The sequence below is a fragment of the Centrocercus urophasianus genome, unplaced genomic scaffold (assembly GCF_019232065.1).
Source record: "Centrocercus urophasianus isolate 14NV4802_14NV808 unplaced genomic scaffold, USGS_Curo_1.0 seq_26, whole genome shotgun sequence".
Taxonomy (NCBI): domain Eukaryota; kingdom Metazoa; phylum Chordata; class Aves; order Galliformes; family Phasianidae; genus Centrocercus; species Centrocercus urophasianus.
This window is the reverse complement of record NW_024884822.1, coordinates 4,936,085-4,951,957: the sequence shown is the minus strand read 5'-3', so window position 1 is coordinate 4,951,957 and position 15,873 is coordinate 4,936,085. Positions and strand designations below refer to the sequence as shown.

Sequence of the window (15,873 nt, the reverse complement as noted above, 5' to 3'; positions counted from 1 at the left end):
TTTAATGCTGACACTTGACCAACACATTCTTAGCAAAATTAGCAAATATATCTAACTTTGTAATATGTCTAAATCTTATCTTCATTCAGAAATGCAGAGATTTTGTCCAAAACAAAGAACCATTGTAAAATGAAAGCCAAGAATTGTACATGCTCATGGAATGAAACTATAATTATTTTACACAATCTGCAGCAAATTCTAAGACTCATCATAGTAATGTTCACCAGTGCTTAACAGCATTTTAGATGCATAGCTCATTCAAGTCACTCAAATAAATGTATGCCTGCCATATAAAGTTGGGTACATGATGAATCTTCCAGTTGGTGAACACTAATAGATGAACTGCATACATTCAAATTAACTATTGGAGAGTCTTACCAAGATTTTCATAACCTTACTAAAAATACTTTAATTGTGCCTTTTTTCCATATATATATATTTGCACAAGCCAGCCCAGTAACACAAATAATCCTGCATTTCCAACTGATTATTTTCGTTCCACCCATGCTCAACACCCGAATTGCCTTCATATATCAGGAAGTTACATGAAGTATAAAACAGAAACAATTCCAAATATCATCAGTTCTGTTTCTTTTAACCTCTATGGTTTACTTAGTCTGGCATTAAAGCTAACTGTCCTCAGCTGTCAACTTGATCTTGATTTGTGCTGCTTTCCTGTAAAGTTAGTGTATGATGCAATTGATTTAAGCTGATTTTTAAGTTCAAGGTAATATTACCAGTCTCCCATGTACCCCTGTAGAACCATCATTCCCATGTTGACCATTAATTTCTGTTTCCTGTTGGTCTGGTGATAATAACAGAGTGTCTCCCTCCTGCCGTCTTTTTCTTTTCTGCCATTCCATCCTAGGCACCCACAATTGACATCCGACCTCGATCAGCTACTATTCAAATGAACAATGCTACACACCTCCAAGAAAGGGATGAAGAATACGGGTATGAGTGTCTTGATGGCAAGGACTGTGCTAGCTTTTTTTGCTGCTTTGAGGATTGTCGAACAGGAGCATGGAGGCATGGAAGAATACACATCCGCATTGCCAAAATGGACTCCTATGCCCGCATCTTCTTCCCCACTGCCTTCTGTTTGTTTAACTTGGTGTATTGGGTATCATATCTTTACCTTTAAAAGCAGGAGATCAGTGATACGAGCCTTACTCACTGAATTTCTTAGAGAGATGGTTCCCAAAGTCCACTTGAAGTATTGAGGATGCGCTTTATAGTGGTCTGAATTCTTTAGTGCCATAACCCAGTAAATACCAATTATATCATTTATCCAGAAATTGCCATCAGGTTATTGCGAATTAATTGTCCATTCAACATATTAAAATATCTCAAAAATATCATAAACAGGTAATACTCAGCTATACCTGATGGAATAAGGAGAATCAGGGCAGACAGGGCAAGGGGAGCATGGCAACATCACTCACTAGTAGGCGCTGCCATTTAAAACAGGAGTGACAGAGAGCAGAATTCCCAGGTAAAGTACTGTACAGTTTGTTAACATTGGCTATAATTATGTTATAGCTTTATTCTTTGTGGGCTTTTCTTTTTGGAAGAGTCATCTCTCACTTTGAATATGTATTAATAAGCTAGGAAAATAACTTTTACTCCCATCCAGATAAAAATAGACCTTTCCCTTTGCCATCCCTTTAAGAGCACATGTACAATTGCTGTAAATATTTCAATACCTTGTAGTACATAAAGTCTAGTGCATGCATCTTTTGGGGGCCAAAATAAATGAAACAAAGGTACCATAAAGTATTGTCTTTTATTTTGTGTCTCTGGCTGTGCTATTGTAATTGAAATGTGAATAAAAATCATATTTTTTTCCTTGGAAAATGTCCCCTTTCCCTCATGCATGGAAGATCCAAGCAGACAGCACTTTCATGTAAGACATTAGAGAAGCCTTAAGGATTCAAATAAATAACATGTAGACAAATCTGTATGGCCAATATAATAGCTCATAAAGTATACTGTACATGTCTGCTGCAGTTGTAGCCTTCATTTTCCATCGATAATGTTGCTATATTTCAAATGAATTTCCAGTAATTATACATTGCAAGATCAGCTTCTGAATTTAATCCATGTGTTTACATTGTTCTTCTCCCATGCTGAACTATTATATTCACACAAGGCTTTTTTTTCTTTTCTTTTCCCTGTCCTTTAGTCCAGTCCAAGAAATAGGTTTTATTCTAGATATTATTTTTACATAAGAACTTCTTTCTGAAATATTTGTATTGTGTATACGCATACAGTTCTCTGCCCATTCATGTCCTTGATCAGCAATAGTTGTTGCCAGTGCTGCTTTTCACTCCGTGAGTACCTTTACTAAAGAAACCCTTAAACCATAGCTAGCACACAGATATATATCCTTGAAAACAAAAGGGAACAAAGAGTGTCTTGGCTACTAAATCATATGTACGCAGTTTATGTGTATTCAGAACCTTCAGCCCTCCTGGGTGAATCTTGAAACCCACATACTCACTAGTTTTCAGCACCTAATGATGCTCAATTATGCAACCTTAAGCACATGTACATATGACTGACTTTTTTTTTTTTTACTGTCAAAGATGTAAAATGTCAACTCCTGAAAAGTGGGTTTGCAGACTGAAATGGGAGATATTTAATTATCATTACAGAATTACTAATAGCTGAAATGGAGGAAAATGAAAGTTTTCCAATGTTTGTATAGTTTTGGAAATAAAAAAAATGTATAAAAAAGGAATAACTCAATCATCAATTGCTTCTTGTCCAATGTATTTGAAAATCTTTTAATAAAGGAATTGCACACACCTGTGGACTTTTTCCAATAAAACTGCTGCACTCAGCTCCAGAGTTTTCTTTTGATTAGTTTGTTAAAAGCACATGTCAAGGACTAGACTCGGCCCTAAGAAGTTCGATTCATCAGCTGTCTAAACATAAAGTGACAATAATCCTCGTAACCCTCTGCACTGTCTCATTTTGTAGTCAAATGGCCCACTCACATTTTCATGGTTTGAGACTAAGCGTCTTCAAAAGTATTTTGAAGATTACCTTATTCTATAAAAAAAAAAATAAAAAAATAAAAAAATCTCTGAGCTAGACTTATCATCATGAAAAGAGAGAACTTTTCCTTCTTTATTTTGAGCAGAGCATCTCTACTCCCTGAATGGGTTCCAATCATCTTTCACAAGGAAATGCATATCAGCTGCTGCCAGACAGATCGCTGGCTAATTATTTTCTGCAGTGGTCAGTGACTTAGCAGCTTTCTGTTAGCAGCTTTCATTTAATGAGTGGCAGGCGTCAAACATTTATGAATTCAATTTTTACCTGCATCTTTTCCCTTCTCCCAGATAGCCTGTATAAAGGTCATTATGAGTCTCAGCCTAAATCAGACCTTTAATTCCCTCAGGCCAAGTGGATTTCAGTTAACATGCTCACATTGTTTTTCTGTCAAGGTCACTGAAATGAAGGATTCAGATGCTCAGAACCCATTAGCCTAGTTCAACCATCAGGCTGAACATGCCTATGGAAGGCCCACGGCACAACCAAATTGCAGGCACTAATGAGGATCGAACGATCAGGTTGCTTGTGCAGCAGCGTCTCCCCACAGCAGGACAGCGGTTCAGCTCAAAAATCACAATACCCCCAATGAAATAAAGCACAGTATACAAAAGGAATCATGCCAACTCTGCAGCTCAGGATTTGAGTGACATTTTCTTACCATGTATCATTACTGAAAGGAGAGCAAACAAGCCCTTCCTCAACTGTAATCAAATACCTCAGGTTCTACCACTCCTATTTAGGAAATTTATAATTTCCTCCAAAAGCAGATGCACGAGTCTGAAAAAGACATTTCATGCTGAAACATGTAATTACAGCAGGGAAGTGCATGATGCAGTGCTGACTGAGCAAGAAGCACAATGTTCCTCGGAACAGAGACAGCACTAGCTATGCTGCCCAGAATCAAACAATGACTTTTGTATTGTGGTTAGACTGCCATCACAGCAAACAAAATAGTGAGAAAAATGCTCTTTTGGTGTGAGGAGGGTTGTTATTCAGAAGAAAACTGCTCAGAAACCTAGCTATATAAATATTTGTACGTATTTATATATATAATATTTTTATATATTTTACATATATTAACCTTCCCTGCTGCATTTTAGGGAAGAAAAACTCTCCTGACTCATCACATTTATTAAAATGTGTTCAAGTTCATCATGTTGCAGACTGCTACAGCTGCTCCTGTACGTGTCTCTGGATGTTCGGATAGTTGTTAAAATTCAATCAAGTAGAGGTTAGCAGTGCAATTATTTATTTGCTATTTGCGTTGCAAGTATACCTAATGTCCCGATCAAGACAACATATTTTTATCCCAGAAATCCTGGCAAATATGCATATGAACATAGCACATCAACAGAGAATACACTCAAGGCTTTTAAAAATTAAAAGTTTATAAAATTTATATAGTTTGTATATAACTTCTATATAACCTCCTATCATCAAAACTTGGCAATCAGAAAAATATGAACAGAACATAAACAGTCAGTACTGAAGATTTTTAAGCCTCTGTGTCTCACAGCTGTAATTTTTCATTTTTACCATGTTTTTTTACCATGAAATTAAAGCACGATAATGACACAAAAGCTGAAATCAATATTGAGCTAATGTGCTTTGCCCTGCCTGCAGCTGAGAACTGAATTAGAGAAAAAACAAAGAATTTGCTGAATTATGGAAAAATTGTGTGCATTAATGGACTAAATAGGCAATTGAAAGCAACAAGCTAAGAAGAGGAGATAAGAAGCAATGTGATCCGTAGGAGAAAGTGATTGTCAAGGTCAGAACCACAAAAGGTGCAGGTCTCTGAACCAACTAGAGCACAGTTTGGGTTCAGGCTTTCACTACATTGGTGAGGAACCAGATTTTGATGACACTATAGGAGAAAGTTCATGTTATTTAGAAATGAATGAGGATGTCCAGTGTAAGGACTAAGGGAAAAAATGAAGCCTATTCATAGCAGCTGAAAGAAAAAAAAAATGCCCGTTCTAAAATAAGCTGAGGGATACAAGGAAGATTGAATTCTTCCAAGTACGAACATGGAAAGAAAGATGCAAATATAAGACCCATCAAGATGAAACTTAATTAAAGCCCAGGGGAAAAAGTGACATTTTAAAATGCAAGTGTTGTCTTCTATAAAAAAATTCAATTGCTTTGTAAAGAGAATTTAATTAAATCTTATGAAAAACTTCACAGGTAAATCATTATTAAACTCATGAGAGATGTATTGTTCCACTTATAAAAATTAAAAGCCAGTGCACTTCCCTTACTTATTTAGAAGAATCCTACAGATGATAAGATTTGGAATTCCTATTTACACGTCACCATATTTTTCTTTTTAAATTCAAGATTTGCAATGGAAAATGTATCTGTTGAATATGAAAAAGAAAGTTCATGACCTTTAAAAGATGTTGAATAACAGCCATAAACTAAAAGCCTTGCTTACGTATCAGAAAGCCTCTCTGAATATTTCATTGAGGAATGCTGAATTAGTTCAGAAAAAGAAATATTAAAAAAGTTTGCCTTTCTTATAGGAAAAATAAAAGGCGCAGTATGATGAGACTGGATAAGATTTTCTCATTTAGACTTACATAAAATTCATATCCATTATCAGAATGAGAACAGGGAAAATAAGAAATGAAGAAACATGAGTATAAATTTAATTCAACTAGAATGAAATATATTAGAAATATTAATCTTCCCACCAGAGACACGGCTTGTGATACCAGCACACTGAAATCTGTTTCTGATGAGCTTCAAGTTTTCCTGACATTCCTATTTTTCAGGTTCATTCATATTTTCAGGTATGTGCTATAAGCCTAATTATAAACTCAAATATTTTGCTTTGAGAAGCTTCACATTAAGTCACTCACAAAAAGAGAAAAAAAGAAAAAAAAGCAACACAACACACAATCTTTTCATTTCATTCTTGAAGACAGACAAGAGCACAGGAACATCTGTCAACTTTATACGTTTATAAGGTGCATATAAAAATAGTAGCTTAGGCCACAAACTCTTTGAAAGTTAGAGAGTCCTGCCAAAGAGAATTTTGCACGGTAGGAGACTTTGCTGTGTGAAAGAAAATGAAAATTGCAATTTTTGCTAAATAAATAAACCTGCACCCTTGTGTTGAAGAGACAATGCAAATTCAGAGATTTGCAAAATTCGTTTCAGTATTTCCCTTCAGCCTTAAAGCAAAAGATTGAACTTATAATTTCAGCAATTCCAAATAGCTTTTCCTATTGTATAATCTCATAAAACTGTATGGATTTCACCACTTTTTCAGAGATTCTTCTCTTATTTATATTAGGGCTGCTAAACACACTGTTACAGTGAGATTAATATTTCTTTTATCACAGAAAAAAAGCATTTCTCTTTTACCCTCTCAGAACACTCACATGAATGTGATATCTTTCCTGCTTTATCTGACAGCTCTCGATCACAGAATCACAGAATTCTAGAGGCTGAAAGGTACCTCCAGAGATGACCGAGTCCAACCCCCCCCAAAGCAGGCTCCCTAGACCAGGCTGCACAGGTAGGCTTCCAGATGGGTCTTGAATATCTCCAGAGAAGGAGACTCCACAACCTCTGTGTACAGACTGTTCCAGTGTTCCATCACCCTCACTGTGAAGAATCCTTTTTCTGTCCCACAAATCACTGTATTCACAGCTTCTTCCAGCTTTTTTTCTCTGACTCCACTTCAGTTCTGAAAAATTCTGGTAATTTGCAAACTATCACTTTTAAAGAAAAGAAAAGCAGTGAGTTAATACTCAATACTCAATACTAAGAAGTTAGTAAGACAAACATATTGCTACATTCAAGCTTGCCTTCACTTTCCTTGATTTCAGCAGAGCTGATGCCAGCTAGTGATAAGGCCCAGTCTTTATAGACTGAATGTTGGTAGCCCAGAGAATACATTCATTTGCACAGCCTACAAACCATGGTGGCACATCGCTGTGGCCTAAGCTCCCCAGGTCTGTACTCTCCTCATACAGCAGCACTCCTGCAGTGTCAAGCACCTGGAGATGCCTTCTACATCCAGGTGCTCTAACTCCTTTAATACTTTTGGAAAACAAAGACAGTGGTCACACAGACACAGCTGTCATGACCTCCTTCCAAACCTGAGCAACACTTCATCAGAAGTTTTTGGCTGCCCTCAGTGGATCCTGTAATTTTGCTGCTCCCTCAGAAGTCTCCAGCAGTGCTTTTTGGAACAGTGTGCACCAAGTGAGCACACCCTGATGGCTCTTGGAGACTCACAGTGTCTGAGAATCACAGATATAGACTAGATCAGTGAGAGCTCACCTTGACAGAGGACATTGACAACTGAGAAAGGGGAGCTCCCTAAGTCTTCTATTAGCAGTGAACTGATAACAGAACTTTTGTTGTTTGGCTTAAACACCTGGGATAGGGAAGAACTATCAGCTCTGCAGAATAGTAATATTTACTGAGTGATACTGCAGGAGCAGCTCAAGGGATGGCCATTTAGCTATTGAAGAGTTTTCCTCCCCTTATTTCTGAGAATAATTTTGTAAAGATACTATAAAAAAAAATTTAAAAAATACAAAGATATGAAGGAAGGCTCTTGTTTTGATTTGTCAGAATGATTTAATTTCAAATTTAATATAAAGATAACCTAAAAATTTTTAGAAAGTTGAGGAAGTGGCAGGAGCATCTCTGTTGGTCCTGGTCCCATAGAGAAGGTCCATCAGAGCATTTGGACAGACAGGTAACAGGCAGCTTCTGTTATAGAACTGTATATGGAATGCATTATTTCAAAGTACAAACCTACTGAAAATTTCTACATAGAAAGTACAAATGTGTGGAAGAAACCACCTTGCAAATTCCTAATATGCACAAAGAGATTTGCTTTAAACTGCTCTGCACGATCTGCCATAGTTAATCAGAAATTATTCTATTTGAAGAGTCATCTTGTTCTAGTAGATTAGCCTATGTTTTAACAAAATAACATTTTAGGGATTTTTGTCCTTCAGACATTCACTTCAAAGAAAATGTAGGGCAGCTCCTCCTTCCAGCTGTGGCCGACCTCATCCCCTACCACTCGTGTGCAAGGAAACAAAACTAAGCCCCACATATCTGGGAACAGAACTGAACAGAACTCTCAAACAGTTTGTGAAGCTGTTTTAGCCAAAATCATAACTTTCTGCCACAATTTTTACAGAGCCTTCTCACATGCAGTGTGCTGCAGCTTTCTGTAAGCATAACTTTCTCTGTAACTGCATATTTACAGCTATTCAAAAGTTGACAAAAGTGCAGGAAGTCCACCCAGTAAAGATGTAGTGGATAGCTCTGTTCAGTATGCCTGAAATTTGAGAATCACTTGGTCCCCCCCATTTTTTTTTTTCATTGTATATGATTTTTGTCCTTCACAAAGAGTTAAAGAGCAAAACACTGACCTTTCTGAGAGAGGTCTTAATATTCATCTCAAATCTGAAATAAGATACACTGTGGTAAAAGGGATGAGTTCGAAACAAGCTCATTGTGTGAACATATAATTTATCCCCTAGAGATTTTTTTTTCTATCTGTACAAAGGAGGACCAATGATAATGCTGTTGTAGAGATTGTGGGCATTGATTGCGTTAGCAGGTGGAAGTTCACATCCCATGTACAGCTCAGGTAATTGCAAAAAATTCTTCTGAGGATTTTGCCCCATAAATACAAAGTATTACATTATTGCTCCTACCACCTCACACTGCCTGGTCACCAGACACAGGAGAGGAAAGCTCTCTGTAGATGCGAGCTCACTGGGGATTTCTCCTTTCACACACAGTGCAAAGGAAGAATATGAATTTCAAAAACAGCCCTTCTTTACACATATTTTAGAAAAAAAAAAAAAAAAAAAAATCACAGAACTGAAAGTAGCACTTGAGGAAATTTTAAAAAGGAAAAAAAACTTCAAGGTGGCCATCAACATTTCTAGATAAAGAAAGATAAAACATTGGCAGTCTAATTCTTGGTCTGCATTCTCCTTAAAATTTTAGGAGAATGAGCAGCTAGTAATTGAGAAAAGGAATCTTGGTGTGGTAAGACCATTATGACCAGTTCTACAAGTACACTAGTTTTTAAATCATTCTGAGAACCAATACGTTAAAATCATCCTATCCTGCCTGAATAATCTGTCACAGTTCTAATAAGTGGATTGACATTCTGATGTTACCTAGAGCATGTGTTCAGTGAACATTTAGAACAGAATGAAAGGGTTTTAATAACAAAAACCTTACTAACTTTTATAGCTTTGTTTAATGTAAAGGTAGCAGGCAAAGCATTGATCAAAATGCTAAACAAAAATCATGTGAGTTTGTGCAGAAGAACAAAATGCTTTTTTTCCTTGTTAAAAGGTAGCAACAGTGAATTTCTAAAGGTGCTTAACAGTCATGAAGAACGATATCTTTTTAAAATAAATAAAATGCAGACTCGGCTCCTTATTATTATTGTTGTTAAGAAAAAGATGAAAAAGTCCAACCAGAGGTTGGGCTCAATGATCTCCAGAGGTCCCTTCCAACCCCTACAATTCTGTGGCTTTAAAGGAAATCAAAGGAAAGCTTGCAGAAAGAAGTAAAATAATGGAAACTGCAAGATGAAAAAGTCACTAGCTACATTTTTTAAGGCTTAGGACCCTTGAAAAACTTCATGCTCTCGTTTTCGGTGTAATTTCAAATATATTACAATTAAAAATCCGATTCCTTGCATTTATATTACAAGTATCAATGAATTCATTGCCACCTGAAAGTAACTTCGCACCTATCTATAATTTTATTCAGATTTATCTTGTTCAGAAACAACCTTCGGTCTTTTCTACAAAACATTATAAAAAATAAGTTATTAATTATCAAGATAATAATCTCATAGTAAAAAAAATTACTTTCTGTTTACTGGAGAACAGACAAAGAAATTATCTTTAACTAATAAGGAACCTATTCATTTTTTTATGATTAGCCCAATATCTCACATGCCCATTTATATGATCTATGGTGTACCGGATAAATTGCCAGTGAGGTTTAGCAGGCAGGACACAACTGAATGAGAACAATGTGACCAGCGTTAGCCAAAACTGACCCCAGAACTACAGAAACATCTGCTGTGAACTTCTGCATTTTGTTGGGGATTTTACTGACTATCCAAACCTCACAGACACGTGTGGATGGCCACACTTCTTTTTATAAAGCTCAACATAAATACACATTAAAAAGGCAACAATATTCATTTTTTCTTGTCTCACTCACACCTGCAAAGTCTTATACAAGTTAACAGTATTAAAAATGCCATTTAGGTATAGCATCTTTTAAGTAATCTTCAGTTTTATTGATTATTTATAAAAATTACCCAAATATTCTTTAGGAAATATCAGGCTACCTGGATATGTTCTGAGAGCAGGTGAAGCCCTGCTTTGCATTTTCAAACTGCCTAGCAATCTGCCTAACCCCATTAAGGAGGGAAACTCTTTCAATGTCACCTTAAGAGAGCAGCAGTCTTATTTGTCTTAAGGGATACTTGTGTTTTTTGCAGGTTGAGGGGTAACATAAAGTTATACTGCATTATTCCATCCCTTTTAAATGTAAAATGTTAAGATTTTCTCTGTTTCAAGAAACAATAGCTTAAAACTGAATCCTCCTTGGAGTAATCACACTTGGCTAGTATTATAAACTGTATGTTCATTTGCTTTGTATGAGTTATCTTCAGAGAAATTAGTTTTGCTACAATATAAACCAAGGATGCATACTCTACAGCTGATCTGCAAGATACACCTATCATCTGAGTTTGCTCATTTTATGTTGAGTTTCACATTCAGACTCCATGATGAACTGAAAATCCATGGCTAAAAGCTTTTTGCACAGAAGTATAATGATTTAGTTCTAGCCTTCTAGGGCAGGACAAAAGAATCAGGGAGACAGAGCAATTGCAGCAATTTTGTGCATCTGTGCAGAGCTTTCCTCCTGTATTTTTGTATAGGCTCCCCAATCTGCAAGTAAAAAGCGGGTAAATTGGTTTGTATTGCCGTGCAATTCTTCCTATCAAGAACATTTCTGATGGTGATGCTCCTGGGGACAGTGGTAAATGTAATGGCCATTTGTTCAAGCCTCTTCTTAATTCTCTTTTTCCATTCATTTGGTTGATTCTTTTCCTCCTGAGCATATTTCACAGACTTTGAGTGAAGGTAAAAGTCAGCTTGACACACTGTTCTCCTTTCCTACAGGTATTAAAACTGTCTGCAGGTAATACCAGATGGCTTTCAAACAGTCGTTTAAGATTGCTTAATGTACAACAAAAAACATCATCCTACTTTCATCAGCTGGGAAAAAAAAAAAAAAAATTATTTGTAGAATGACACAGGTTCACTCATTCACTAGCACAGAACTCTTCACTTGACTGATGCTGTAAGTACAGAAGACTGAACACCATCAGAGTTCCTGCATTATTTTCCAAAGTGCTTCTTTCTTATTTTTTGTATACTTCCAATACACAAAAAAGAAAAATAGGTTAAAATTAAGCAAGAGACAAATGCCCAGCTGAAAAGGAATCTGGTTTCACTGTGAGTTTAACAAGATGAAAGTCAGATGAGATATCAATCCATAACTAAATGAGAATGGCATAAAATAAATTGCCTTCAGTAAGATATCATGAGTGAAAAAGTAATAGCTTCCAATAGGAGTGTTTTAAAGTATTGACCTGCGTTTATATGCTGCTGATATTGCCCTTGAAATAGCCACTGCTGTCTGTGCAGCATCAGAAGGATGAATTTTCATTTGTGCTTACACATCAGAGACATCTACATGCTGAAATACAAACATATCCTCATTCTTTTCACATCACTGAAGTCTGCTTAATGTTTACTTTGTGCTATCTAGATTTCATATTGCTAATAGACATATCTGGCATTTTATTTCGTTCAGAAATACTTCATCAGTTCAGGTGAGAGAAGACACCTACAATGAATATGCCCTCAGCCACACATTCTGAAGGGATTATTAGCATGTGCACAATTGCTCCCCTGAACTGGAGATATCGTGCAACACCAACCAGGCCTAAATTTCAGATTATAGCAAGGTTAGCTCTTCCAGTACATAGGCATTTTGCAGACTACAGCATCTGAACAGACTGAGGTACACTATTATCCCCATATTACAGAGGAGAGGAAAAGAAATAAAAGATACAGACGATGTGAAGCCTGAACTGACACACATACAAAGTTTATACCAAAAGATGTAAACTGAACTAGAATCCTTTGAGACTCAATCTATGCCTTAATCACATATCTGTCTTTCTATGCCAGAAAATAAAAAATCTCTCCACCTGCCTGTCAGCCAGTGACAGCATTATAAGAAGATTAAAGATGAAAGGCTTTACAGAGGGTTTTAAACTGCAGATCTTACAGATTCTTCACTCTCTCTCTCATGAAGATTTTATTTGTTCTCACTTTGTATTTTAGTTTTCCTAATCTAGAATGAAAGTCACTGAGAATGAAATGTATGTTTTGCTCTTTATGCACAGAAAACACAGCAAAGAAACTGTCAGTGAAGATCAAACTGTGAAAAACAACAAATTGCTTCGAGAGAGCAAAGTGTTGAGAGGGCTCCTGCATAAGAAGTAGAAATAATAGAAAAAAGCAAAAAGAGTAAGCTATCAAGCAAGTGAGTAAAGCAGCATATTGCTCAAATGTGGAAGTTTTCAGTTTAATTGAAAAGAGTGAAAAAATCTTGTCATGCGTTACCAAGTAGTAATTAATATTTTCTGCAAATTCTCAAAATGAGCAGTTTTTAAAAGTTACTGCAACTCTTCTGATTTCCCCCCCAGAACTACTCCTGGAGTAAAGAAGGACACAGAACAACCCTAAAATTATTCACAATTATATTGATTTGGCAGTTAATTCCCCTTCTCTTGGTATCTTAAGGTCACACAGAGGTTTAATAACAGGCACGGGATGGAATAAAAAACAAAAGTAAACAGAAGTTTCTCATGGACAAAAGTGCACTAAGACTCCCGGTGTCTGAACCTGTAAATCTGGGCAAAAAGAATTTTAAATGCAGTGTATTAGGGAACCTTTCACCTCAGCTAACGACGAACAGCTCTCACACAAACTGGACCACAACAGCATTTTGCCAGACTGGATGGAAACCCACAGATTACTACCTCTAGTACAAGTTATGCTCAGAGCAGCCCTGCTGATAGCGTACGCCAGCATCACATGTACTGCTGAGACCATGACTGAGAATGGAGTCACAGTAAGTCTCACTAAGAGTAGAAAACAGACCACCAGCCAGAATTCCTGATCTGCTTTCTACTTAAAATCATCTGGAGACTCGGGAGATGCAGTGGAACTTTTTCAGTTGTGCACTACAGCTACACAGTACAAGCAGTGATCTGACTCAGGACACCATTTTCTGTTTCCCTATAACAATTTAACTGTTTTGCAAATTACACATGCGGTTAGTTCCTTCTCCATTTTACAGTGCCAATAAGACTACTGAGAGGTGACAAGATCATCGCTTTTGCTCTTTTCAGAACCATGGCTATCTGATATCAACGCACTGCAGACCTTGCCTGACACCGGATAGAATGTTACCTCCTTTTGCTTTGAGTTTTGAAAAAAATGTATATGGAACACATCGTTTTGGGGGTGACAACTTCCTGCAACTGGGAGGCAACCTAACCTCATCCATCTCTATCTCAATCACTGTTTCCTCTTGCAGAAATGCAAAGCACCATTTTGATGCTCTTAGCTCCAAAAACCCCAAGTTCATAGTACATTTTTGCTTTTGCATCTCTCTGTTCTTGTACATCTGCAACTCCCTGAAGATTTAACATCAGTTTATAACAATGCAAACACATCTGTTTTCAGATGTTCTGTGTTAAACAATCTGTCAGCAGGTCATAACTGTTGTTATGATCTGTTGCTAGGAAAACAGAAATTTGCAAATCTTTTTCTAACTTCTCAGATTGGAGGATTAGTATTTTGCTCCTCAGCTGATTCTCCTTTTCCAGCCTCCAATTGTGGTAGCCATTAGGAGACTGAAACTTTTAAGTCATTTAAACATACAAGAACCCAAAGAAAGATATTATTATCATTAACAGTTTTCAGATATTAGGTTATATTTACATTACAGATTTAATGATGCATCCAAATGATATTATTTTCCATAGTAAATGTAAATTGATAAAATAATTTACAAATGATTCTTAACTACTATATTAATTTTCAATACCCAGCTGTTCTAGCAGCAAACTCATACTAAAATATCCTCAGTGTGTATTCATGCATCAGGAAACATTCTGCTCACTATTTCACTTCTCAAACTTCCTTGATTAGTTTCACATTCTCTCTGTGTAATTTCTTGCTTTGAACTCTTAAGAAACTAAACTCTCTCTCTCTGTCTCTCTCTCTCCCTATATATATATATATTTAGGCTATTTAAGTTAACAAGCTCTGGATTTCAACCTGTAGGCTGTTCAAGCACTCAGTCCTTTTACTGTGATCACCAAAGTCACATTAGACCAATTCTGTTCCTGATTATGTGATCTGACCTTTGCAAGCTATTCCTACTTGCTAAAGTCTTGCTTTGATTACTCAAGTCTTAGTATCGTATCAAATTTTTATTTCATCAACATTCACACAAACCAAGTCACACTTGCAAAATTGTTTTTCCCCCACTAAATATTAAGGCATATTCATGAGCTGCAGGTTTCCTTTTTCTGGAAAGGTTACTGTAGACAATATAGCCCCATTATTTAACTGGTCCACGACTGTGTCTCTTTCAGCTATTATGACAGAGAAATGAAGATGGTCAGTTGATTACATTAAATTATTCAAGAATCAAACAGCAGAACATAGTTGAAGAAAAACGCCTTCTTTTATACTGTCAAATTGATTTTAAAGGCATGTCAGATGTCTAACTGAATTAATTGCTAATCTGAAAAGGAGGGTGATATCATTAAGGCCAGCACACGCTGCGTGAAAAAAGGGAGCATGAAAACTAGGTTAAGTTAAATACAAGCCATCTCTGCATTACATTTTATCATACGTTCCATTTCACATTTTTGTGGCCCTCTTCTGGATGTGCTCTAACCAGTCCAAGTTTCTCCTGTGCTGAGGACTCCACATCTGGACGCAGTATTCCACATGAGAATGCTGACTTTTTTTTTTTTTTTTTTTTTCATGTTTTTAGCTTCCTTAAACCAGAACAATAAAGACACCTTGTTATTTTTCTTTTTTTTCTTGAAGAATTTGGTATCCAAAATTCATTCATGAATTTAGGAAAGGCATCTGATATTCATGGGCACACTTGAACACATTCCATCTTAAGAGTCTGATAAACTTTAATTGAACTGATAAAAAAAAAAATAAATAAATATTACGGACTGATTTAGAACGGACAAGTTCAAGATAATAGATTTACTGAAAATTCATAACTCACAGCAGCAAAACTGATTTACACCAAGACCAGGAGGTTACTTATGGGTTTTCACTACGCTTCATGCATCTTCACCACAGTGAGAAACTTTGGGAATCCTCTCCCTGGCTTTTTTCACATCTACCTCTGAAAAGTTCATTTTCTCCCTGGAGAGACTTTTCAGCTGTTTATGAAGTAACAGTTGAACCACCACACATTAAACAGGCACTGACTTAGTTTATGTTAATAGCCTAATGTGTCTTGTTGTAAAGAATGAAAATTCTTAAGTAAACAGTTGAGTCTCCCCAGTATGAGTACAATCTCAGCAGGTAAGTGGAAATGCAGCAAGAGACAGATGCCCTCCACTCCTCTTCAGACTGAGACTGAAGTTACGACTTTTACCAAAACTTA

At 36.4% G+C, this 15,873-nt stretch overlaps 1 protein-coding gene across 7 annotated transcripts in view; it reads left to right on the top strand.

The window, feature by feature from the left end:
* The window catches only part of GABRG2 (gamma-aminobutyric acid type A receptor subunit gamma2), a 38,979-nt gene extending 37,835 nt beyond the window's left edge, over nucleotides 1-1,144 (top strand). For 3 of the 7 annotated variants that reach the window (XM_042826337.1, XM_042826330.1, XM_042826336.1), the window contains 2 exons: nucleotides 710-727; nucleotides 869-1,144. In XM_042826337.1, coding sequence (XP_042682271.1) covers nucleotides 710-727; nucleotides 869-1,144 — 294 coding nt within the window. Of the gene's footprint in view, nucleotides 1-296; nucleotides 320-709; nucleotides 728-868 lie in introns of all 7 variants that reach the window. The other 4 variants (XM_042826335.1, XM_042826331.1, XM_042826332.1 and 1 more) reach the window with 2 other exon arrangements.
* Nucleotides 1,145-15,873: the final 14,729 nt, after the last annotated feature.